Source organism: Gambusia affinis, linkage group LG17 (assembly GCF_019740435.1).
Source record: "Gambusia affinis linkage group LG17, SWU_Gaff_1.0, whole genome shotgun sequence".
Classification (NCBI taxonomy): Eukaryota; Metazoa; Chordata; class Actinopteri; order Cyprinodontiformes; family Poeciliidae; genus Gambusia; species Gambusia affinis.
In genome coordinates this window covers 6,670,840-6,694,569 of record NC_057884.1, presented here as the reverse complement: position 1 = coordinate 6,694,569, position 23,730 = coordinate 6,670,840, and the positions used below count along the sequence as shown (strand labels likewise).

The 23,730-nt window shown below is 39.5% G+C and overlaps 1 protein-coding gene across 29 annotated transcripts in view; it reads right to left on the bottom strand.

Moving 5' to 3' along the window:
- The window catches only part of LOC122847142 (formin-binding protein 1), a 66,101-nt gene that overhangs the window by 3,512 nt on the left and 38,859 nt on the right, over positions 1–23,730 (bottom strand). For 4 of the 29 annotated variants that reach the window (XM_044144531.1, XM_044144523.1, XM_044144532.1 and 1 more), the window contains exons 7-18: positions 22,115–22,129; positions 19,994–20,122; positions 19,768–19,914; positions 16,704–16,895; positions 13,792–13,980; positions 7,590–7,604; positions 7,257–7,292; positions 4,498–4,607; positions 4,269–4,401; positions 3,701–3,822; positions 3,385–3,584; positions 725–1,711 (exon numbers count right to left, since the gene is read on the bottom strand). In XM_044144531.1, the coding sequence (XP_044000466.1) occupies positions 1,533–1,711; positions 3,385–3,584; positions 3,701–3,822; positions 4,269–4,401; positions 4,498–4,607; positions 7,257–7,292; positions 7,590–7,604; positions 13,792–13,980; positions 16,704–16,895; positions 19,768–19,914; positions 19,994–20,122; positions 22,115–22,129 (1,467 nt within the window). In that variant the 3' untranslated portion in view covers positions 725–1,532. Of the gene's footprint in view, positions 1–666; positions 1,712–3,384; positions 3,585–3,700; positions 3,823–4,268; positions 4,402–4,497; positions 4,608–7,256; positions 7,293–7,589; positions 7,605–13,791; positions 13,981–16,703; positions 16,896–19,767; positions 19,915–19,993; positions 20,123–22,114; positions 22,130–23,730 lie in introns of those variants that run through there. The other 25 variants (XM_044144533.1, XM_044144529.1, XM_044144526.1 and 22 more) reach the window with 24 other exon arrangements.

The window sequence follows — 23,730 nt, the reverse complement described above, 5'->3', positions numbered from 1 at the left end:
AAATGTGGATAGAAGAGGCGTTGTGGTATATGTGAAACTGCTAAAAGTAATAATAGTGTGTTATAATGTATGGTGCTTTGCAAAATTATTCACACCCATTCAGCTTTTCCACATTTTACCATTTTACCACCACAAGGTTCAATATATTTTATGAACCATCATTTTCCTTCCACTTTACATTTTTTCACTACTTTGTATTTCAAGTTTAAATTCTCTGGTGATAACGTGATAAAATGCGAAACAGGGTGAAAAAGTATGACTTGATTTTGAACAAGGCACTGAGTATCTGTAGATCGACCAAAGATATGTTCGTAAAGCTACAATCATCACCTTATTTAGCTTTTGTCTGAAGTGAGGTAATGCTAGTAAACCAGCCAACGCACTTTGTCACAACATGCTAACTCCAAGTCATGACAAAACACTCACAGATGCTGCAGCATGCAACACACTTCAAAAACATTCTGGTTAAAAAAAAAATAAAATAAAAATGCTATCACAAACCCTGTGAAAGCCAAACTGAGGCCTTTGTACTAATCTGAGGAGTCAGTCTGTCATGTTGCGCGAAATATTACGTGGCAGTGAAGTGGAATGACAGAAGGTGTCGCTAGAAGACCCATGCAAGACACCACGGAGATTTAAAAAGTCGCAACCTCAGCTCAGTCTCACCATAGAGCTGAGAGCGTCTGATTTCGTTTTCCTTTATTCCTTTACCACTGGCCTGGAGAGAAAGATCCAGAGCAGGCCAACAATACCGTTATCAAAAAGTGAATCGAGAACGTGGAAAAAGAGCAATAAAAAAATGCAGTAAACTGGGTTATTATTCTTAGAAAATCATCCCTCATTGGGAACAATAATTGGGTTTACATTTCCTGATGTGCCAGCATCTATAATATTAAAGGCATGCAACATTTTTAGAGTCGAGGTCACGGATTTTATTGTGTTTCTATTACTTATCAGCCTACAAAAAGTAACTGAAGACATAAAATTAGTACAGCAGAGCTTGACAGCGTTTTGTCTGATTGCACATTGAGCATGTTTGTCATTTGGGTGCAACAACATACAAAAACACATGATTCAGATGGTCTTCCAGGTGGTTGATCAGACCCCTTGAATAACATTATGATAATGCAAGTCCATATTCCAACATTTAAGATTCTAGCTCAAGTGTAATCAAGAGGTTTGTGTTTGAAATGTATCAGTGATCATTGTCAGCAGCTGATTTGTCCCACAGCTTTGACTGGAGGTGTCATGACTCGTGTTGTACGACCACTAGGTGGCACTGCAGTGAAAATGTGTGCCTTGTCCTCAGAGTCTTCACACAAAGGACCTCAGAATTAAAAGGCACGCTCCCTGCATAAACTGTTATGAGGCACAGCAGACAAATGTGATTGGTCCTTCCCCCTGCGGAGACGGGAAGTGCGTCTTTCCGAGCGGCTATTAACAATCTCTAATCTTTGACCCAGTCAATGGAAAGATATTAATTAAAGTAACAACAACAACAAAAAAATCTGTCACAGGGTGAGCTTGCCGAGTTAGATGTACGTCATAGCACCTTTGGCATTCGGTTCCAGATTGACCTCAATGTAGGACGTTGGGACGTATCCTTCTTCATCCTGGTTCCTCCGAACCCGCGTCCAGCCGTCTCCTTTGTCTTCTTCTATGACGTACAGAAGCTCGCCCTCGGCCACGGCGATGGTGCCTTCGTTATGACCTGCGCAAGGAGAGAAACAAAGTGGACGTCAGTGCCTTTAAGCCGGAGGAAAACGGCAAACTGTGTTTAGTTGAAAAGACGGCCGAGAACATTAATAAACTAATCAACACAAAACGGCTCTCTGTGCATGAGATAGAGAAAGACAAAACTGGCAGCAGTTTGCAATGGAATGGAATAACATCCACCAGTTCAGCTGTGCAAGAGCTTCTAATTTATCTAGCATTCACATCGTGTTCCCCAAGAGTGTTTAAATAAAAGTTTTAGGGATGAGACGAAGATTGAACTTTTCGGTGTTAATTCTAAGCGGTACAGTATATATGGAGAAAACCAGGCTCTGCCCGTCACCTGTCCAATACAATCCCCACAGTGAAACATGGTGGTGGCAGCATCATGCTATAGGGGTGTTTTTCAGCTGCAGAGATAGGACGACTGGTTGCAATTGAAAGAAAGATGAATGAAGCCAAAAACAGAGATATCCTGGTTGGAAACCCCTCCAGAGTGCTGAGGACCTCAGATTGGGGAGAAGGTTCACCTCCATATGACATTTCTCATTCATGAAAATCTGAAAAGTATGGGAACATACTGCAGGTCTGGACTTTGACTGGACCATTTTGCCATTTTAAATCTTCAACCCCTCTTCACGTTTTCTGCAGCCTTTAATAGGAAAAGCAATTCCTAAAGCCTTCTTGGTCACCTCTCCAATTATTAATTAATTCATAGAATGCTCACACTTCAAGCATTATTTTATAATCAGGATATAAAGGAAATGTCGCACTTGATTTTATTTAGCGTTATCACAATCAAAGGAGGGTGAAAGCAAATTAAAGCCTCACTTTATAAGATTTATTTATAATGCACTTTTATGTTTATGTCTAATTTTTCTCGTAATTTGTGGCGGTGTACCACGTAAAAGTCCTATAAATACATGTGCATTGCAGAGAGGTTTGAACGTTAGTAAGAACAGTTTAGCTAACAGCATTTCAGGCTTTTGTGGAACTAAAACAGACAGAATTGTTCCAAATTGACCTCATTGTCTTTGAAAATAGACATTTATGGAGAAAGTTAAGCTTTAGTAACTTTATGTTATCCCCTTAAAAACAAAAAAGGCAATTTACTGCTGAAAGGTTGGACTTGAATAAGAGAGCACAATGAGACTTTGCACCAAGGCATGAAGGGTTAGAATTGGTTGCCACACACAAACGCAGAACATCTGAAACTTAAAAAAAGGTAACTATTAATATGAACAGCAAAATGTCTCTTCTTGATCTTATGTCAGCAGTCTATAATACAGACCAACTACAAGTAGATGCATCTTTTTGTTTTTCAGATGACTTAAGCTTCTTTTTCACTCTTAGGAAGAATTTTACATTTTTTGTGAAAGGAAGCCAATAAAATTTCACCTTTACCAAGTGGGATTTTTGTACCAAACAGCTCCTGATGGTTTGAAAACGAGGAAGAGAAAAGTGTCTGTACTTTATATTCACATCCCTCCTCCACACATTTCCACAGAAACATCACACCCTCCGCCTCCTCAGTTGAAGGAATCGTGTTTGTCCACATCCTTTAAACTTAGATCATTTCCACAAATGTCAGGCCTTCCCCAGCACCTAACCAATACCGGTTATGTGTGTGTATGCCCAAACTGCATCTCATACTTCACGGCGGGGTGTTACCTTCGAAAGGGTACAAAGCTTTGCAGGTGCCGATGGTGGCCAGTGGCTCGTCGTCGTCGTCGAATTCCTCGTCGTCCGGCATGGTGGTGGGGATGGTGTTGGGGTTGGGGTTGGGGTTGATGTTGATGTTGATGTTGGCTTTGACCTGAGTTTCTGTATTCTGCTCCTCTGTGTAGCTGCCATCCGGGCTGCTCAGGGGCCAACACACACATTAAACATACAGTGAAAACATTTGCAGTTTCCTTCCGCACACAAGAAAGAGCTTCATCTGATTTTTGTTGGGCACAGGACTCATGTTTGTCTGAATATGCCATACCTCTCTCTGTCTTGTGCACAGTTGTTGCTCACTGCTATGGTGCTCTGAGTCTCGTAAAGTCCACTTCTACGGTGTGAGTCGCTCTTCGAAGGCATCCTCTCCTCTACTTCTGCTAACCACCCCTGCAAAACCGATGTACTGACTCAAGGGCGCTATCCAGAAATATTACACAAGTAAGAGTAGAGATACTTTATTTAAAAATATATGCAGGTAAAAGCAGGAAGTACAGCGGAGTAAAACTACTTCTAAAAGTACAAGCTATTCAAGCAAATGTATCTGAATAAACTAGTCACTGCCCAGCTCTGCTAAATGTATAAAAGTTTCTGTTTGCGCAAACAGTTATGCATACTCCTGCAAGGCAGTGTGTGGATTTAAAATAACGAGCTCCCTTTTTAAATGAAGCTGTTGCTGCATCCACATCTTGTCCTAATATGGACAGAGCTAGCATTTGGACCCAAACCAGCTTTAGCGCCTCATTTTTTTTCACTGCTCTGAATGTACAAACATCCCCGCTCCACCAACATTAACACTGAAGAGAGCCGAGAGCTGCATCTGGCTCTGGACTAACCTCAAACTTCTGCACTTCAGCCTGGAGCTTCTCGATGTTCTGGCCTATTTCCGTCAGCCGGGGGTCCACGCTGGCCGGGTCGCCCATCTGGGGGTTCTTAATGTACACGTCTTTCATCTTGGTCAGTGCATCCCTGGGAAGGAGGAAACAAATCGAAGTCATTGTCGCACGGGTGAAAGACTCAAAATTCAAATATGTTTTTTTATTTTATTTTATTAAAAACAAAAACCTCTGGTCCATCTCTTTGTGAATATCTTTATTGAGGTCGTCAATCTTGCCCTGCAGTTTCTTCCTCCTTTGCTCTGGTGGCAGATGACTGAAATCCTCTGGTCCAGATCCCTAAAAGGCAAGAAGAAGCAGGAGAAACAGAGGGGCAAAAAGACAAGGGGACATAAAATCTCGTAAGACATTTTTTGTAAGAAATACGAAAAATTGGCAGTCTGCTATTTGTGAGCTGCTGTTTCCAGAGTAACCTTGTCTAGACAGATGCAGTGTGTCCATTTACCAAACCCCAGAAAACGCTTTTAAGTTCTGGTCCAGTTACACGGCTCGGTAAAAGGAAATACTGCAGCCGCTCGTCAACACATTGAGAACTAAAGATTAGATGTTTGCCTGTGAAAAGGCTTTTGAGGCCGTTCACCTGTTCAGTCGCCACTTCTAATCTAGAACTCTCTGAGAATGTTCCGGATGTGTGAGTTGGCTTTTGGGTTTTAAACTGTGTGATCGCTCTCTGATGGGACCGAATGGGAGTGTAGAAGGTTTTATGATGTTTTCCAGTATGTATTATTATTTTTATTCGATTGATTTTTTTATTTAATTTTTTTTGCTGCAGAATGAGTCACAGTGGAGAACATTCTGTCAAACTATTCTGGATAGATACATTTTGATCCACATATGAAGCTAATAAAACATTAAAAAAATTAAACCATATAAATGCTGGGGAATTTTTTTTATATATATAATGGCATGTTCTCTGCTTTAGATCACTTAACTTTTCATAAATTAAAAGACCTCTTTTTTGTAAAGACAACTTATATTTTTTGATAACTATTAATTTCAGAAGATTTGTCATAATTTTTAAAAGAACCAAATTTTCTATCTGTTTATAAAAAAAAAAAAACAAATAAAATCAAACTTGCAGAAAAGAATACTTATGTTGGATGTTGAAATTTATGAAAAATGAAAGAAAGCACAGTTTTAAGCACGAGATTTAAAATAAATATCACCAGTATTTGTAGCGTCATTCTGCCATGGAAAATCAATTTATTACTTAAAAAACAACAACAAATAAAACCAGCATTTGTTATTAAATCTATATTTTGACACATTAAATTCATGAATTAATTCTATATAAATTCAAGCTAATGTTAAGAGCCATTGTGGAAAACACAATGAGCCACTTGGGGCCTGTGGAGCCACAGGGTGAAGACTGGTGGCTTAGACCAGGAACAATTCAACATCCTCTACAGAGGAATAGCTAAACTTCTGTTTCTCTGTAACATGCTATAAAACAAGACTCAGAAGTGTCCTATAAGCAAAGGTGGGTGGCACAAATGCTAAATAATTCTGTCACTGTTGATTCAGTGTGGACTGAAGAGGTGAAGGCTTGTGGTGGATCTCTCTGAGGCAGCTGGAGCTACACACTGGAGGTCAGTTACAGCAGCTAGGTCAATACGGGAACCTTACCCTTCCTCCCCGTATCACCATGCAACACTTAACCCGGCATGCAACATAACAAACATCCGTCAGTCATCATGCAGGGACGCCGTGCGTCTTCATGAATTAGAGCTCACAAATCTTAAATGCTAAGAAAATGCTAAGATGTGGTTTAACTCTATGTGCTAATTCTAAAGAGAGATATTTGGTGATTTTACATTTTCTTTGGACTGAATCTGTTGATTAGATCATTTTGCATGAAATCAAACAACCCAAAGCATTCACAGAAACTGGATTCCCTTTTGAAGTCAGCCTAAAGGAAGTGGCAAAATTTTTTTGGGAAATACATTTTCTTTTCAATAGTCTTGTTGTACAAAACACTCACAATTCCCCAGTGTCAGGTTTAGCATACAGGAGTCCTGAATTTGAATGGCCATAATTGCTAATAGGACAATTATGGGACTTGTCCCATTAACAAAATAGAGGAAGCCATTACATTAAAATGATAGTTGTGACATCGGGTGTAGTTCAAGTTTGCATCACCATTGATTGCTTCCACTTCTTGTCATGTTACAACTGCGTGTGAGACCCACATAAAGTATTTCATCACTGAGAAGCAATGCTCAAATATTTATGCTATTACAGATCTGAAAAGTGTGGTTTGTCTGTTACCCCTTAGTAAAAGGTTTGCGGAATCACTCTTTGGTTTTACCATTTTGTTTGTTTTTGTGGTCTTTTGCGGCCTTGAAACAGGTTTTTCTTTCGGGTTTGCCATGAATTTAGTTCCATCAATTCCGACTAGCTTCCCTGTATCTGTGCTCCTTGTCTGGAGTGACTTGTCTTTGCAATGGTGGCATTGTGCTATATTCGTTCCACTTTCAAATGGGAAGCATTGTCCCGAAGACGTTAAAAATGACACTAAGGACAGTAGAGAAAGTGTCATGATGAGCGTAAGCTGAGAATAAGAAGCTAGCAAGAGACTTAATTTTCTGGATACTAAATATATGGATAGAACTGATTTCTTTCCTTTTTTTATTTAGAAATGAAAAAGTATTTCCCAAAATTGTTTTATTAAGCCAAGAAAATAGCATCTCATTCACAGAAATATTATAATTAAGGTTGATTTTCTTCATAAGCATGCCCACCAGGTGAGGCTTCTTGTGTTAGAAACGAAATACTACAAAAGTACCGGCATGCAGTGTGAGAACATGAGACGACACCTTCTAATTTCAGTCGGATTAGTACTTGTTACGGAGATCTAGCAATTTGCTCCAGACAGTGAGGATTACGGGGGCAGACTAACGGGTAAAAACACAGAGTAAATGTGATCACCTCAATGAGACTCCGGACGTGGGAATTGAGTGTGATCTGCACCACAGACACACGTATCGGGAGAGACAGGACGAGAACACAACCACAACGTAAACAAAACAACAAAAAAAAGCACAAAAACGACAACAACAAAAAATAGCGCACACATGACATAAATTTCAGGTTCACTGTTATGTCGCTGCAAATTAATTTCATAATTAACTCTTACTCAAAGCAAGAACAAAAGGAGCACAGCAAAACGTAAGTTATTAAATTGTTACAGGGCCGGGGGAGGTGACATGCGTGCTTCGGTCATGCCTCTAATGGGACGTGCAGCTATACGGTCATGCTTACCAGCTTGAGAGAAAGCTTCATGGGAAGGGACAGGAGAGAGAAAAAAAATGGCGAGGAGCAGGAAGGGAGAAAGAGACAACAGATAAAACGTCAGCACCAAGTGAAACGTCACAGCCATTTGTTCTCCCAAAACAAACAAACAAAAAAACACTTTACCTTCATGTCATAACAATGGTGTATTGTGCCAGACTGCACCACATGAGGGAAAGAGAGCACTGAACGATTTGACTTTACTGAAAACACAGTTGTGACATAAATAAGCCCTTTCAGAAATGATTCCACTCATAAAGCCTGTCCTCTCTTTTCCAAAGTGATGAAGTTTAACATTGATGTATTAATGGAAGATGAGAGGTACAACAGCAGAGGAGGGGGGGGGGGAGGATCCCACCTACAGCATAAAGCATGCAGAGTGAGATCAATTTAAAGTGATGACAGATGAATGCAAACGCAGAGACGAGAAGTAAACAGAGGCGAAGGGATTCGTTTTCTTTTTCTTTTACTTGTCTGTCACGACCGACTGTTGATGTAGTGACACAGAGGGGAGGGCAGAGGGCGCCAAAAAGCCAGGGTTCACATTAGCAGGTCTGCATGTTGACATGGAGGCAGAAAATGAGCACAGACAGGCTGGAGAGACTTGGTCAAATTCACAGTTGTTGGGAAGAAAAATTAAATTAAACATGAGAATAATTATGAACTGAAATTAACAGAAAAAAAAGAAAGGTTTGACTCAAAGTTGTTTTGCTTTTATGTGTATATATGATTGGCTGAGTGATCTTTGGAGCAGGTAGTGGTGGGGTTTTGCGGGGTAACAACCATTGGCTGGTAGAGCTGGAGCAGATGACTTGTAATCCTGTTACAGGCTCGCGTACTGATGAGCTTCACTCTCATTAGTTCTCTAATCAAGTCATCCAGCAGGAATGGCTTGTTATGATCCTCACTGCAAAGCCCTGGGAGACTCGCCTCACCTTCACACGCATTGACTGCTCTCACATACTCCAAGGGATTTCCGGATGTCGTTAAATCTACGTCGTCTATGTCATATTTACAGTTTAAAAACGCCTGCGGTACTGGTGAAATGTTTCAATGTAGTCGCCATTGGTATGAATACATTATTTTAAGGCCTTTAAAGGCGCATTTGAATTGCAAATGAAAAGATTCAGACACAGACTACATTTAAAACATTTGCATGCTCAGATTCAAATTTGTCAGGTCAAAATTGTACATGACAGGGTTTCCTCTAGGATTTATTTTCAATCGTGGTGGTGGGCTGATTGGGGGGATGGGTGATTAATATTAGAATCAGGGAGTCTTCTCAGTACATCAGAAACATTACGCATGACGGCCAAACTATATTAATTAACTATGTTACTGTCGTTGAGATGTAACACACATTACATTTAAATTCCTGATTTAAGCTATAATTTACGCCCATGATGCACATGAGACTTTTCAATGGCAAATGTTGCAACAGTATGAGCAACCAGATAAATTATGACCTCAGTGGAAATGCAAAAGGAAGGTTTTTTGACGGGCATTTTAAAATTTGGATGGATTACACGGATAAAAAGTTGAGAAATTTAGCTTTCAGAGTGCATCTGTCTTGCTTCATGTGTTCAGTGACAACCTATTACATCCTGAAGCTTTACCGTAACTGATTATATAATAAGTGCTGCTAATATTAGCAATCAATGTGCAACCTAGTATAAATTATCATTTTTATGTTAAACTCCAGACAGACACATATATACAAGTGTATTATGGCTTTTGCAGGCAGACAGCATCGCTGTAATATGGGACACCGGCACATAGAAAGCCCTGGAGGGGTGAATTCTTGGCACTGCAGACTGAACCCAGATCCAAAGTGTGACTAACACCTTGTCCAAACATGCGTCTCCACAGGACGTTTATTTAGCACACAGTTGGTGAATCCTGAGCGGGATGGTGGTAGCCACACATCCCCACATCCACAATCTCCTCACATCCTCAGGTGCTTGCGACACTTTGTGAATTGACCCCTTTTTCCAGATACGGAGCAGGGGGGAAGCCCCCCGAGACAGCTGCAGGACACTGCAACACCCCAAGCTGATAACATGTGATGAGGGATGAGATCACCATCTTCTCCGATCATTCGTCTCGATCCCGACACGTGACACAGCCATGTGATGAACACGGAGCCAGACGCAGACACTAGCCTCCTTTGCCTCATTAATTGGGACCAAGGGTCTCCTCAAATCACTTAAGAAAAAAAAAAAAAAAAGAGGCTACTGCCTGCTTTTTGTGTGGCCTTACTAATCACACACACGCTCGCTGTCGAAACTCATTCACTCTCTCTGCGAACATGAACAAACGTGGTGGGATACTCACTGTCTCCTAACGTAAAACTCAAAACACGCACACTTACAACATATTGCCTTGCTTCGAAAGCATATGTGGGTTGACCCAGAGTCCTCTTCATGAGCTCTTTGTGATAAATGAGTGAGCGGGGGGACTGCTGCTGTAGTGGCAGTCAGAGAGAGTAAAGCTTAAAGTCAGGAAAACAAGAGCTTAATGACTGCTTGCCTTATGAGATGGCTCCTAAAGCACAAACCTGCTCTTTCTACTTCCGTAACAACAAACATGCAGTGACAACGGATGGATCAGATAGCTTAATATGCAGCACACAGAGGGCTCTCCTGCAGGGGGTGCACATCTTTCCACTGTGCACAACTAGCCCACCTCCACAGGCGCTTTAATCTCCAGTGTAACACTGTGTTCTCCTTGCAGGAAGCGGGCAGAGAAACCAAATCGTTCCTACTGACTTTCATATAAATACTGAATAACACTAGACTTGGGCGTTGAAGCTAGATCTGTCTTTGACCATTTTTTCTAATGGCATTGAAGGGAAGAAAAGTAATATTTCTTATTTCATATAAACACTTAAATAAATGCAACATATACAAGGCAGCAGCCCACAAAGGTGATGAATGGATTGACAAATGACAACTGGCATCGGTGTTTCACAAAGTTTATGCATGGATCTACAGTGTCCCATCACACGGCTTATATGAAAAGCTATTATATTTATAAAATCGCATTAGAAACAAATTGTGCTTCACAGGGCTACATTTTGTTATTCCTAAATGAAACAATTAACAAAGAGCTTGCTGAACTACCCTTCTAACAAGAAACGTCAAGAGAAACATCCAGCACCTTATAAAAGCATTTATACTTCTATATCTTTATTCCTCAATTTTGTCACCTTCTACCACATACCTGATTTGGTTTTCCATTCAATTTTATGGGAAAATGACATAAAGTATTTTTGTGGTTTCTTAGAACGAAACTACGATTTTTCAAAATGGAAAAAACAAGCTTTGATTTAGTGGTATAGCTTAGATCTTTGTAATATGCTGCTAAACTAAGTAGCAGCATATTACGGACTCAACTGGAAATAGTTATTCTTGCATTTGTTTCTTCAAATTGGAAAACTAACTCATTATTCACCTGCATAAACAAAGCATGTAGCACAGAGCACTGCTAGCTTTCTCACGACACTCCACTATTTATCCTGCTCCAATGGCTTCCCATCCAGTCCAGACTACACTTTAAGGTTAAATTATGGTTTCACAATATATTGAACTTGTCATTAATTTAACTACATAGATATAATAATTACATATACTGATATTATAATGTTTAACAAAGGTTTTTCAATATTGTGATTTTCTAATATCGTGGAAGGCCCACTCAACATACGTCCTAGTTGTAAAAAGAAAAGAAAAGAAAAGTGGTTTAGATGAAAGTATAAGAATACGTAAGAATGGTGAAGTCACGGTCTACAATTAAATTCGCAATTTAAGATTCAAGACTTGACAAATTGAGGGTCATGCATGCTCTTTATTTCTTTTAGATTGCGTTGTTTTGTGGCGAGCTCGGCAAAACCTCCACTCTTTATATGTACAAACCTCATAGACACAGACGTCTCTAAATTTGGCATACTGAACATATATTTATATGAAAAGAACTAAAGAAACGAAAGCAAGTCCCCATTTACTTCCAGGTCACAGTAACACACTAATTTGCTTTTGTAGATCAAAGCAGATTTTACTGAAATGAGCAGTAAATGTTGGTTTTAAGGTGATGACATTTGAAGACGTTGGAGTGTGAACACTTTTGCAGGACGCTGCAGCTAATTCTAAGTTAAGCTTGTAACTAGTAGTGTGCTCGCAGCTGTAGCTATGAAGAAATGTTAGCACAGATTCTGCCACTGAGATTTGTAAGGTGTCCTCCAAGGGTTAGTTTACACCTTTCCTTAATAGCTAATTTTCTCCCAAACAGACGGTCTTTAAGTAATAAACAAAAGCCTAAATTGCTAAATTGAAGATGTAGCTACATATTGAACCTTGCCACTAGACGAGAAAGTCTGAAAAACCTATTTCCTTTCTCCATCCCCCAAGAACCTTCAGCCTTCTACTTCGATCACTTAGAGGTCCGAAAACAATGCCTGCAATTTATCTCTGATCTATTTCTTTTAGAACCTCTCTTCTTGAAAGTTGTTGCAGCACTTCCGCTTTCGGAAGAACGTGCGCTTCCTGCTACATTCGCCCAGCGTCAGAAAAACTACACACTTCCCTCTTCTCTGCTCTCCCTGCCGTCATTTCCTCCTCAGTGATATTCACAAACCAGCCTGTTGCCCCACGTTTGTTCTTTTTTCGGGTCATGTTTGCGTTTAGGTTTTTACTGTGGGTACACGCTGTCCTTTTAAGTCACGAACACATGCAAAGAAAGAAAAAAAAGAAAGAAAAAGACAATTGTTTGCCCGGAAGGAACATTAAAAACGACCGCCTTGTTCCTGAGGTCAGGGAGAGCTGGATATGGGAGGGAGTGGTCGCATGACAGGAAAGTATGCTGTAACCTTCCCCAGTGACCGTCACCCAGTATCTCCACTGCAGCTCCAGCTAGGACTGCAGAACAGGAACTGGTGGTGACATAAACCAGGACACCGGGTCGGTGCTGATAAAAACCACCCACCTAACAGCCTTTCTAAACCCCTTCTCCTGACCCTTTCCCATCACTCCACTCTTATCATAAACTCACGTTCTTTGTGTTCTGTCTTTCATATCGCGTGGATCAAAGCAAAACGAAAACAAGCTGTCTCCAACGTAGACTGCAGAGTGAGTAGCACAGAGGAGGTGGGGGGGACCACTGCAGTCTCCATGCTACTGCCAGGAACGGCTCAGGCGTTTTGCATATTTCTGTCAGAGGAGGAGAAGGAGGGGCAGCGGCAAGGTGAGAGGGTCTGCTGCTGTGAGATCCGTTAATATGAAATGTGAAGGGGGAAAAGATGAAGAGACTGTCGGTGAGTCAGATGAGTAACGGGGACTTGGAACTATGCGCCACAGAAGCACACAAGTGAAGCGGAGAAGCTTAGCACTGCATGAGAGAAGCTAATTACTCGATTTAAGTTCTTGTCAGATAGTTTCAAAAGTTGTTATCAAATAATACGGACTCTGCTTGCATTCCTTTCAAAGTGGCATAATAAAGCTTTGGAAACATATTCAAACCCAAGTCATTTTTCACACATGACAGGAATTTCATGTTAGAACTATTATAACTTAAGGTAGGGCTTAACTGTGAAACAGATGGCGCACAACATGGGAAAATGTTTTGTTAAAAGTGAAATAATCCAATGGAACTAGTACTTTCTAAAATCAATATTAAGGAATTAATTACTTGAAACAAGTTCCTGTATCTTGCTGAAAAGATGCATGTAAGTTTGTTTTGTGCTAAGATAATTACAATAGAAACTAGACCAAAACTAAGTGTAAGAATAATTGGTAAAAATTTGTGTTTTTGCAGTTTATTAAGTAGGTGATTTCTGATTGCACTTAATTTTATTTAGTGGTATTAGTATAAAGGAGGCTGAATACAAATTAAAAACAGATTTAAATTCACGCAAAATTTTTTTTGTGAAATTTTTGGAACATTTTACTTCAGATGTATCCATACCTTTTTTTTTTTTTTTAGTTAATTACAAAAACAAACAAACAAACAAAAAAAGAAGCTGTAACGCAACAAAATGGGGGAAAGTTCAATGGGTTTGAAAAAAGGTTTACATCGCTTCGCTCATGCAGTGCAGCAGGTGCAGAGCTCAAGTACAGGTGTGGACACACACAAACACTCATATAAACACATGCACAAAGCTCGCTGGACACACACTTACCCCTCGCCTCAGGCTCCGGAGGCAGTGCATTTTGGGTTTGGAGGCCATGAAGTCGTTGAGGCGATGGGAGAGGGGCTCCTTGTGCTGCTTGGGAGACTGGGGGTCGTTGGGAACAGCAGAGGGTGAGGGCAGGGATGAGGCTGGGGGGGCAGGTGGGGGCTGACGGGGGGACGTTAACAGGGACATAAGCTACCAGTGTGAGAGGGAGCCGTTTCGAAAAGGAGAAGGAAGAAAAACATGGAGGAAGAAGAAGAAGAAGAAGAAGAAGAAGGGGGCGAGAATCCAACGAAAAAAGACAAAGGAGGAAAAGGAGGGAACACAAAACGAAATAAATAAGCCTCCTACAAATATTAAAAAAATAAACACACAACAAAAAAAAAAAGCCAAACAGAACGTAAAAGACAACCACAGGAATGCCAAACCCAGTGTATGAGTGCTTATGTTGTGGGAACAAATAAACAGTTAAAACATAGAAAACCAAAAAATAAGATAAAACCGTTAAAAAGAACAAAACGATCAGCGTGAGTTCAGGGTGCAAAGCAAGCAGCTGCGACGAAGCAAAGAGTTTGAATCGAAGCGCATGCTGGATTCCATTTTAGAGATCCTCTCTCTGCTTTTTTTTCTTTTTTTTTTTTTCTTCTTCAATCAAGACGGAGTAAATTACTACATCCCAGAGGAAATTCATCACTGAATTCATCAGGTCATCAGGATCCAGAGCTAATTGCCTTTTTTCTATCCTCAAACCTCAGAACAACTGGTTCAGATGTGAGGCGATGAAGCAGTGACAAGGCAATAGACACGATAATGCACATGCAAAGACAGATTACACAGACAGACTGCTTTTGTTTCTTTACAATTAGAAGAAATTACACCTCTTTTTGTGTGTCTGTTATGCCTGCATGCAGATATTTGTTGTGTTTAAATTAGAGATGCACAGAGAAATTGGTTTGTGGTCAGAAAAGACTAATTTCTAGCTTGACTCGTCCTATCAAACTCCAAAAGTCTGTATGTGTTTTTTCGGTCGGTGAACGCACCGTCGCTAAGAGCTAATAGGCAAAAAATAATAATTCTGTTTCTGACTGAAGAACAACCGGTGAATTTTCAGCATTATCGAGATAGTAACAAGCTATTTCATGAAAGAATCTTTTTTTAAATTAAAGTTGTGCTCACCATTCACTTATGAGAAAGCAGGACTTTCAGCAAATAACTGAGAATGTTCCAGAAATATTTGTGTTCGGTCTTTTTAGATTTCGATCTCTTCATTTATGATACTGGATACTAGATTTAGAAATTATGGAATTAAGGTAACAATGAACATTGTCCAAGGAATGTAAAAGTTTAGAGATACTGATGCTGACCACAAATATTCAGGTAAATGCAACTGTTCATTACTTTTTCAGGCCAATGGGGAGAAATCACCTCTGTTTCTATAAACAGTCAGTGCCTCCAGAATTTTATGATTGTTTCTGCTTTTTTTTTTTTTTTTTTGCAATCAAAATGTGATTTTTGCAATGTTACTTTAGAAATATATATTTTTTTAAATTTTTTTCTCATTAATCCCCAAACATTGCTATTTTTTTCAGAACACTTGAATAGCTTGATATCAGGAGGCTTTGCCCTTATGTATGACAGGAAATGTCACTTTTTGTTTCTTGCCAAGTCTATAAAGAACTAACTTGAGATCAAGTAATGCTGAGGAAGCAGGCTGGTAGGAGTAAGAAATACTGTCACCTGCAGGAAGGAGTCAGCAGGTTTCTTTTGTTTTTTTATTTACTGTTTGTACTAGGTCATTTTAACCTTGTTTTTGTACAACCTTTCTTTTTAGCAAGAGAAAAATTATTCATTGTCCAGGGATGAGAGATGAAAAATAGCATTTTGGCTAATTTTGGCACATTTACAGAAATGTTAATTAATGTTCTAGTGCAATTCTCCCCCAGGATAAATTACATTTCCAAATTAGTACCAATGATTTTGATCGCTTTTGCACAAAACTTCCAAATAGTTATGTATCTGCTGAATTTCCCCGATTGTGCAGTCTTGAAAAACTGGAGGGACTGAATAGTTAATGACCACTTATTTATAGCTAGCTGCATGGCTAGAAAAAAATAGGAATCTTATCTCCCAAGTCAAAATCGCCTAAATTCTTCATAAGCAGGTCAAAGCTTTACAAAAACCAGACATTGGCCACAAAAACTCAGACTGGTGCATCTCTAGTTTAAATACCCTTCCATAAGGTCGCATAGAGTAGATCACACTAGTGTCTGCTATGATTTTTTTGGCCAAACACACTCACACACACACACTCAATTACTCAATTACCTTCTTGTCTACTTTAATATTAACAGTGCTACCAGCCCATTAGACAGCCAAAGGTCAGATTTAAAATTCATAAGCCATAACCAGAGGAAAATTTCATGAAACTGATGACCAGTGGAAACAAAAAGGGTAAAAAAAAAGGAGAGTGTTACTTAAGGTTGGACAGCGGGTTATCATCTGCCAGTTGACTCCGCCCGTTAAGCAAAGATAGAAATCCATTAGTGTGTGTTATATGAAAAAAAAAAGGGTGGCCCCAACATCGGTGAGGGTGATTGCGTGGGAGGAGGAGACGGGTGGCAAATAATAACAACCAAAAATGGCAATAGTAACAAAGAACTAGAAAAGAAAATTCATGAGCTTAACATAGTGAACAAATATCGAAGAGCGCTACAGAAAAAAATGCAAGAAAATGACGCACTGCAATTAGTGTAGAAAGTCTAACTTATACTAATTAATTTTCAGGTAATGACAAAAAAAAATCTGAGATGCCTCCAGCTTTTTGTACCACAGTACGCTCCAAAAAGAGCAGGCTGACCTCCCGGAGAGAACAATGCATCGGAACGAGTGAGGCTTTTGAGTGCAGCTCCGTGCGTTACCTTGTTCTTGTTCTTAATGAAAGGCCACAGTTTGGGCTTGCTCTTGCCGGCAGGCTTCTCTTTGCCCTCTCTGGAGTTGGACAGGCTGTTCTCAGACACCGTTCTCTTCATGGCCTGACCGTAGTCCTCGAACTCCACGTCACTCGGGGGCTCAAAGCCAGACTTGTAGGACTCCACCACCTGCTGGGAGTCCTAGAAGGAGAAAGCGGCCGCACTGGTCAGTGGAAGTTGTTTTGATTTATTTTTGTCTTCAGAAATTTTCAGACGTCGCCATAATAACTACACTTTAAATCAAATATGAGCATACTCATTGCATCTTCTCTAACTGTCGTTTGTTAAGTCAAGCTGAACTTTTTTGAGAGACTATTTTTGGAAACTCGCTTCCTTGGAAATCAGATGTTTGCATACATTTCCTGACTATTTGGTAGAATTATAAATTGTGTGGCTTAGGTCAAATGTTTGTGGTTTCCTTCCTGAAACGTCTCACATTAGTTTGCTTGAATTCTGGCCTATTCCTCCTGACAGAACTAGCATAACTGAGTCAGGTTTGTGGGCGACTTTGAGACACACACACACACACACACATTTTCATTAGTTAAACCCTATTTTCTGCTAATATTGTTGATTTTAAGCCACTTAGTAGCTAATTTGGCCCTATTTTTAGGATTATTGTCCATTTGGAAGACCCATTTGTGCCGAAGCTTCCACTTGCTAGCTGATGTCTATGGATGATGCTTCAATATTTCCATATATTGTTCTTTCCTCATGAAGCCATGTAGAAATTGTTCTCGGTGGACTTGTGGAGATCCACCGTTTTCTTTCTGTCTGGTCAGATTTGTTTTGATGCTTTTTCCATGATGTCAGATGCAGCGGTGTGTTTGAAGCGCTCTTTTACACGAGACAAACAGGCATGTTTGTGCAAAATGTTGTGAATTAAACTTGAAAAGTCATAACATCACTCTCTGGGCTTTCCCAAATTTGTATAGCATAGTAACCAAAGTAGATTTAAACCTCTAAATTTAAAGGAAGTAAAGACATCTCTTAAAGATTCTAACTCAAAAATATCTGAATTAAATTGTATTTTTCTTGCTTAAAAAAACACACACATACTGAAAAGGGTTTTGGTGTTTGTAAAAAGCAAAAAAGAAAGACAGACAACCTCCAGGAACACCATCACTGGGAACCACAAACACAGGAAGAAGCTTGTGAATCAGTTGCAAAAGACAGTGGACCATTTGGAGCTGATAACCCAGTCTGCCCAGAGTTCAACGGGATCAAGGTTTGAAAATCTGCTATCTCCTTATACAGTATGACAGAAGAATAAGACCAGAGTGGAGGAGAAACAGACGAGGAAGCATGTGATATGTCAACCTCAGCCGTTGTTTACTTTAGCAGAACAGTTTCAGGCTGGAGTCGTCTCCCTGGAGCGTACTCACGACGGGATCTCTGGGAACAGCCACCTTCTTTTCCGTCATACACCAGGCAACTAGTATATGACATCCTAATTTATGGCACAGTTTTTTGTTTTTTTTCAATATCCAAGTTCTAGAGACCATGAATTAGTGACGGATCTTCAGCTAACAAATGCGCTTTGGATTAGAGCTGAGACACTTTCCAAGAAGATGGAAAGTGTTTCCAGAAGACAATGATGGCCTTGAATTTGACACAGGGCTGATTTTACAAACTCAGCTGTAACATAACATCCATCAACTACAGGCTCTGTTAAAAAGTTCATAAATCTAAAATAAAATGTTAAAAATGTCCCTATAAAAGTGCCATCTACTGCAGCTCGATACTGATTGCTCTGTTCATAGAATCCAACTTTCAAAAGATCCAAAGAGATCTACAAATAAAGATGCATTTTGCTACCTTTGAATACATCTATCACCATATCTCTTAAATACTTTGGCAAAAACAGCAACCGCCGCATCTGATTCAGCTTCCAAAATAATCTAGATATTTTGGAGCAGGTCTGTTCATAACTAGAATTATTTCAAAAGCCAATCAAAAATTATGTGAAGTTTTCTTAGTCTTAGCTTTGTAGCATTTAGTTTCATAAGACATCAGTCCCTCCTCTCAATAACTAATGTGAATTTAGGGCTTCGTTAAAAATTCCAAATCAAAAAGCCAAACCCAAGATAACCCTTCTGACATCATAAAGTCCTTTAATCAGTTCTTGGAAAGCTCTCCCCCTAAAGGCACAGAGGATGTTCCCACAACTCTTCTGCTACAATGTGGATCTCTCTTAATCACAAGTTCAGTGAACTTTTTCTGCATAATAACAAGTGATCCTTTAGCTGAGACCACTGGGCAGAATTTTTAACATAGAAAATCAGGCAAGTTTACCATGTGCACTGCAAAAACACAAGTCTTACCAAGTCTTTTTGGCCTATTTTCTAGTGCAAATGTCTTAGAACATGAAATAAAACAAAACTAACTTACAAGTAACTTTTCAGCAAAAAAAATAGGAGTTTGTTTTAAGTCAATAATTCCTTAACAATAATAAAAAGTTACTTGTAAGTTAGTTTTGCCTTATTTCAAGTGTACCAAGATATTTTCACTAGAAAATGGACCAAAATTACGTTGTAAGATTTTGTGCACAATCTATTAGAGTTGTTAGTTTTCTTTTAATAAAAACAAGAGTGTTTGCATTTGCTCACCCACAATAACCCCTTAAAAAGTCCATAATTACCTTGTAATTCACATTTTATTTCATTCTAAAACACCACCCATGGGTGCTGTGGTGGTGCAGGGGCAAAGCAAGACCCACATATTGAGGCCTTAGTCCTCGTGCCGGTGGTCGCAGGTTCGACTCCCGGCCTGGTGACATTTGCCGTACGTCTTCCCCATCTCTTATTACCCTGTTTCCTGTCAAACTACTTCCAAATAAAGGCCACTAGAGCCAACAAAACACCACCCAGAGTCCCATTGCACTTGCACACTTCTTGTCTTAGTGCTACCCTAACAGATAGTGTGTGGGTTGTAAACAGCAGCCTGGTTGAGAGAGTAATATGTCCCACATGGGGGCGTCTGTGTGCACAGACAGATAACACCGTATACTCACAGTCTTGGGCTCGATGGACTCGGCGGCTGTAGTCATGCCGTCTAAACACTTCCCCACGATGGGCAGCACTTGGCGGTCCACCTCTGCGAACGTCTTCATGCACGCTCCTATTCTCTCGATCCTTTTCTCCTCCATGTCTTGAAGTTTCTGCAATTCAATGCAGGTGTGAGGTGACTTAACGCTTGCACGCGGATGCGTGTTTATGCAGCCATCATGTTGTATTTACCTGAAATATGTTGGGAATTATTGTGTGGTAATGATCGTTCTGCTCCTGGTTGAACTTTTGCAGGTAGGACGAGTAATCGCCCTTGCTGTCAGAAGCCATCTGGTGCCTCATCTGAGCTTGTTGTCGTGCCTGCAGGATGGAAAAGAAAACATTACGCACAGACGTGAATAGTGTGATTATCTCTTTGCTAAACCTTGACATGGATGTATGGGTTAAACACAAACATACATACATATATATATATATATATATATATATATATATATATATATATATATATATATATATATTTTTTTTTTATTATTTTTTTTTTTTAAACTACATTTCTATTTGTGAGGCTGGGTCACTGACAAACACAAAAACAGGAAGCAAATGGACCCACAGAGACAGGTGGAAATCCATGTCAGGAAGTGGCAATGGCCTTAATCGTATGTAGGCCAGAACAAATATTATATTTATAAAGAAATTGGAGGATTTGGATTTGACTGCCTGCCCTATCTGGCTGTGGTGTTGATTATTTTAGGCTAGTTTAGAGTAAGGGAAGCAGGCAGACAGTCAGAAACTCAGCAGGAGCAGGCTATTACTGACCAATAGCGAGCAGATGGAGATGAGATAATCTCTGCTAGACTGTGTGTGTGTGTGTGTGTGTGTGCGTGTGTGTGTACATGCTGCTAAGGACTCATATCTGTTTCCTCTTTCCGTCGGCTCTGGAGCCCATCCACACATAAATAGTAGCTGGTAGTCTACAGGAAGAGTTACCTTAGGAGCTGTGATTATGACTAAACTTGTTACAATAAGTAATTAATTGCATGATTAATTGAAGTTAGTTTGATAGTTTACATCTGATGATTAATATTTTGTTATGGCTTCGATTTTAAGTGGTCTTTATCTCCATTTAATTTATTGTTTTGTCATATTTTTGGATAGCTAAAATATACTCCAGTTCTAGTGTGAAATGATCTTCACAAAATTAAGGTTTATTGGTTTCTCAGAGGGAAAACTTGCCTTACTATACAATGCAATAAATGACTTGAAAATGGTCTCAAACCAACATTATTATTGTTAATCAAAAATAATTTCTGGGACAATTTATTGTCCAGCAAAATTTGTTATTGTGACTGGTATTTGGTCTGTTAAATACTTGCATATATTTATGAAAAAGTTGTGCCTTTTTTATGAAAAAAGGCACAAAAAAAGCACAGGACAGCTGCTGATATAGACATCAGAAATTAATCAACAAAACAAAACATAAAAAAACTGAAAGGAATGGGTTTTTTTTTAGTAAATATTAAATAATTAGTTTTACTTATTTAGTTTGAAGCTTAGCTTAGTTTCAGACACTTTGTGAAATACAATTCAAGACACTTGAGAAAACCTAAGTTAATTCATTTAAACATTTAAAATCTCAACTTTGTCGATAAGGAGGGTCACTTTTCAGACAGCCGGAGGTTAAAGTTACAGTTACATCCACTTTAGAGGGATATGAATACCTAATTTCATTTCTTGGCCCACCCTTCTACCGCGTTGTGCTGTGTATGCTTCAGTTTTCTTTGTGCGTGCCTTTGTAAATGAACATAAAAGCATTAAAAACAGGAGGGTAACATATAACACTTCAGAGGGAAAGTGGAATCACAGATAAGTGAAATCTACAGAATAGAATATGTGATTTAAAAAGAACTGGGTAAGGCTGCTAACTGTATATGCATGTGAAGCTGATCTGATGTAGGTGCATGCAAACAGTGCAGATTGTGCTTAGCAACGATGTTGTCATCATAGTAACAAGGCGGGTAGCATAACTCTGAAACCGGCTGCTGTGCTGCAGCCGCATCACATCCTGTTGTCACGTCCCGGAAACGGCTCGCTTTCCTCTCGTCTGTGTGCAAGTAATGGCTGAAGCCTCCATCCATCCCAACAGTGTTACCTTACACTACTGATTCGCCAAGACTTTATTCTGCTTTGCACATATAAAAGGCTTGCACGGAAACAAAGTTCAGCAGAGGACAGCGTTCAAAGCCACTGACAGGACAGGACAGACCTGGCTCAAGCTGTGTAGGCCACAAAGTCGAGACAGTGTGTTTGTGTATCTGCCACAAGCAGAAGTTCTCCGCACGCCGGACCTACCTTGTTCAAGCCTCGCTTCAAGGCGTGGCATAGAATAAATACACAAACACAAACAGAAGGATCGTTAGCCGTCTCCAGCTTAAACAAGATGTTGCCATAGATGCGCAACTTGGATCACAAAGCTTGGCATCACTTTAAAGAGGAAGTTGATACGCAGTCATAGCAACCGCTCACAGTAAATACTGGCTTTATTAAACACAGATATGGGCTTTTGCTCATATGTAATAAGGAGTACAACATGCTTCTTTTTTTTTGTTTTGTTTTTAGTTAATAATTTGGGGTACTGTGTAAGTGTGTGAGAGGGCCAGAGATAGGGGTGGGGAGTTGTTCCTGACGAACATAAAACAAACTTTTAAATTGTCTGCGGTAGAAAAGCAAACCCCAAATCGAGACATTTGCTTCCCAGAGATTGGAAGAAAACAGCAAACGCATCTTTCTTCAACTCTGAACAAAACCTCAAAAACCTCAACTCGACAAACAGCAGCTCTTTTGCACAGAAGAACCACATCGGATTTCAGGAAGAAAAAAAAAAAAAGCTACTTCTTCTGGAACATTAACCATCCATCTGTTTCCTGAACCTGCTATATCCTGTCAATTACCACAGGAACTATATATGTGTGTAAAATTACACACATTTTCTAATGACAAAAGATTTTGCAAGAAACCTAAAGTTTATAAATTACGTATTGGATTTAAATTGCACTTGCAGCACGACACAAAAATATTCATGCCCCTTGCATGTTTGCAGGTTTTACCAACTCAAATTAAGGCTTTTAAAGACCTAAGCGGCAAATTAAATGTAAGACCTGTACAAATACGCTAAAGAAAATTACACTTTTTACTTGCATTGCCAGCCTCTTCTAACGCATGTAGCATCTAACAGGTTGACAACAGAAGTCAGTTGTTGGCAAAGACAAATACCGGCCAGCCAGATTTACTTTGGCCTGCTTTGTTTATTAATGTTCTTTATTACTTCCTTCCCATGTCACAATTATTTCCTGTTTGTTGGTCTACCTTATCAAATCCTAGCACATTAAGTTGAGGGTTGGGGTTGTTGCGTGAAAAATTGTGGAAACAGTTCAAAAGCACTACAAATATTTTTCCTAAATTAAGCAAAAGATTAAATTTTTACATATTCCGCTGCATAATATTGTTTCCCTCTTTGTCTCCTCGAAACAAATAGCTGTTCTTTTAACCACAGTCGTGCTTAAACACAAACTTTGTGGCTAAAATCCAAACCCAAACTAGTCGCAGATTTTGACATTTATCCCCTCCAATTACTAGTACTCTGTCAGCTCTCTAAAAAATGTAAAATACGTGTCTTTGAAAAGACAACAACACAAGATACTCGTGATCTGTTCTTCATTAGTGTTAATAACAGTTAAGCTACTTGGCTTTCAGACTGTGCAGTTTGTGGGAGTGACAATATATTGTCACTTTGTTATATTGTTTTGCATGGATGCAAAACTATTTCAGGATTTCTTTTGGGTTGGGCTGAGCAGCACTGAGAAACGTAGCGCATAATAAAGGTGTTACGTTAGGGTGGTAAATGGTAATTACATGAAATAAAAATTAAAAACATTTAAATGCAATTCTCTTGGAATACAAAACTAACA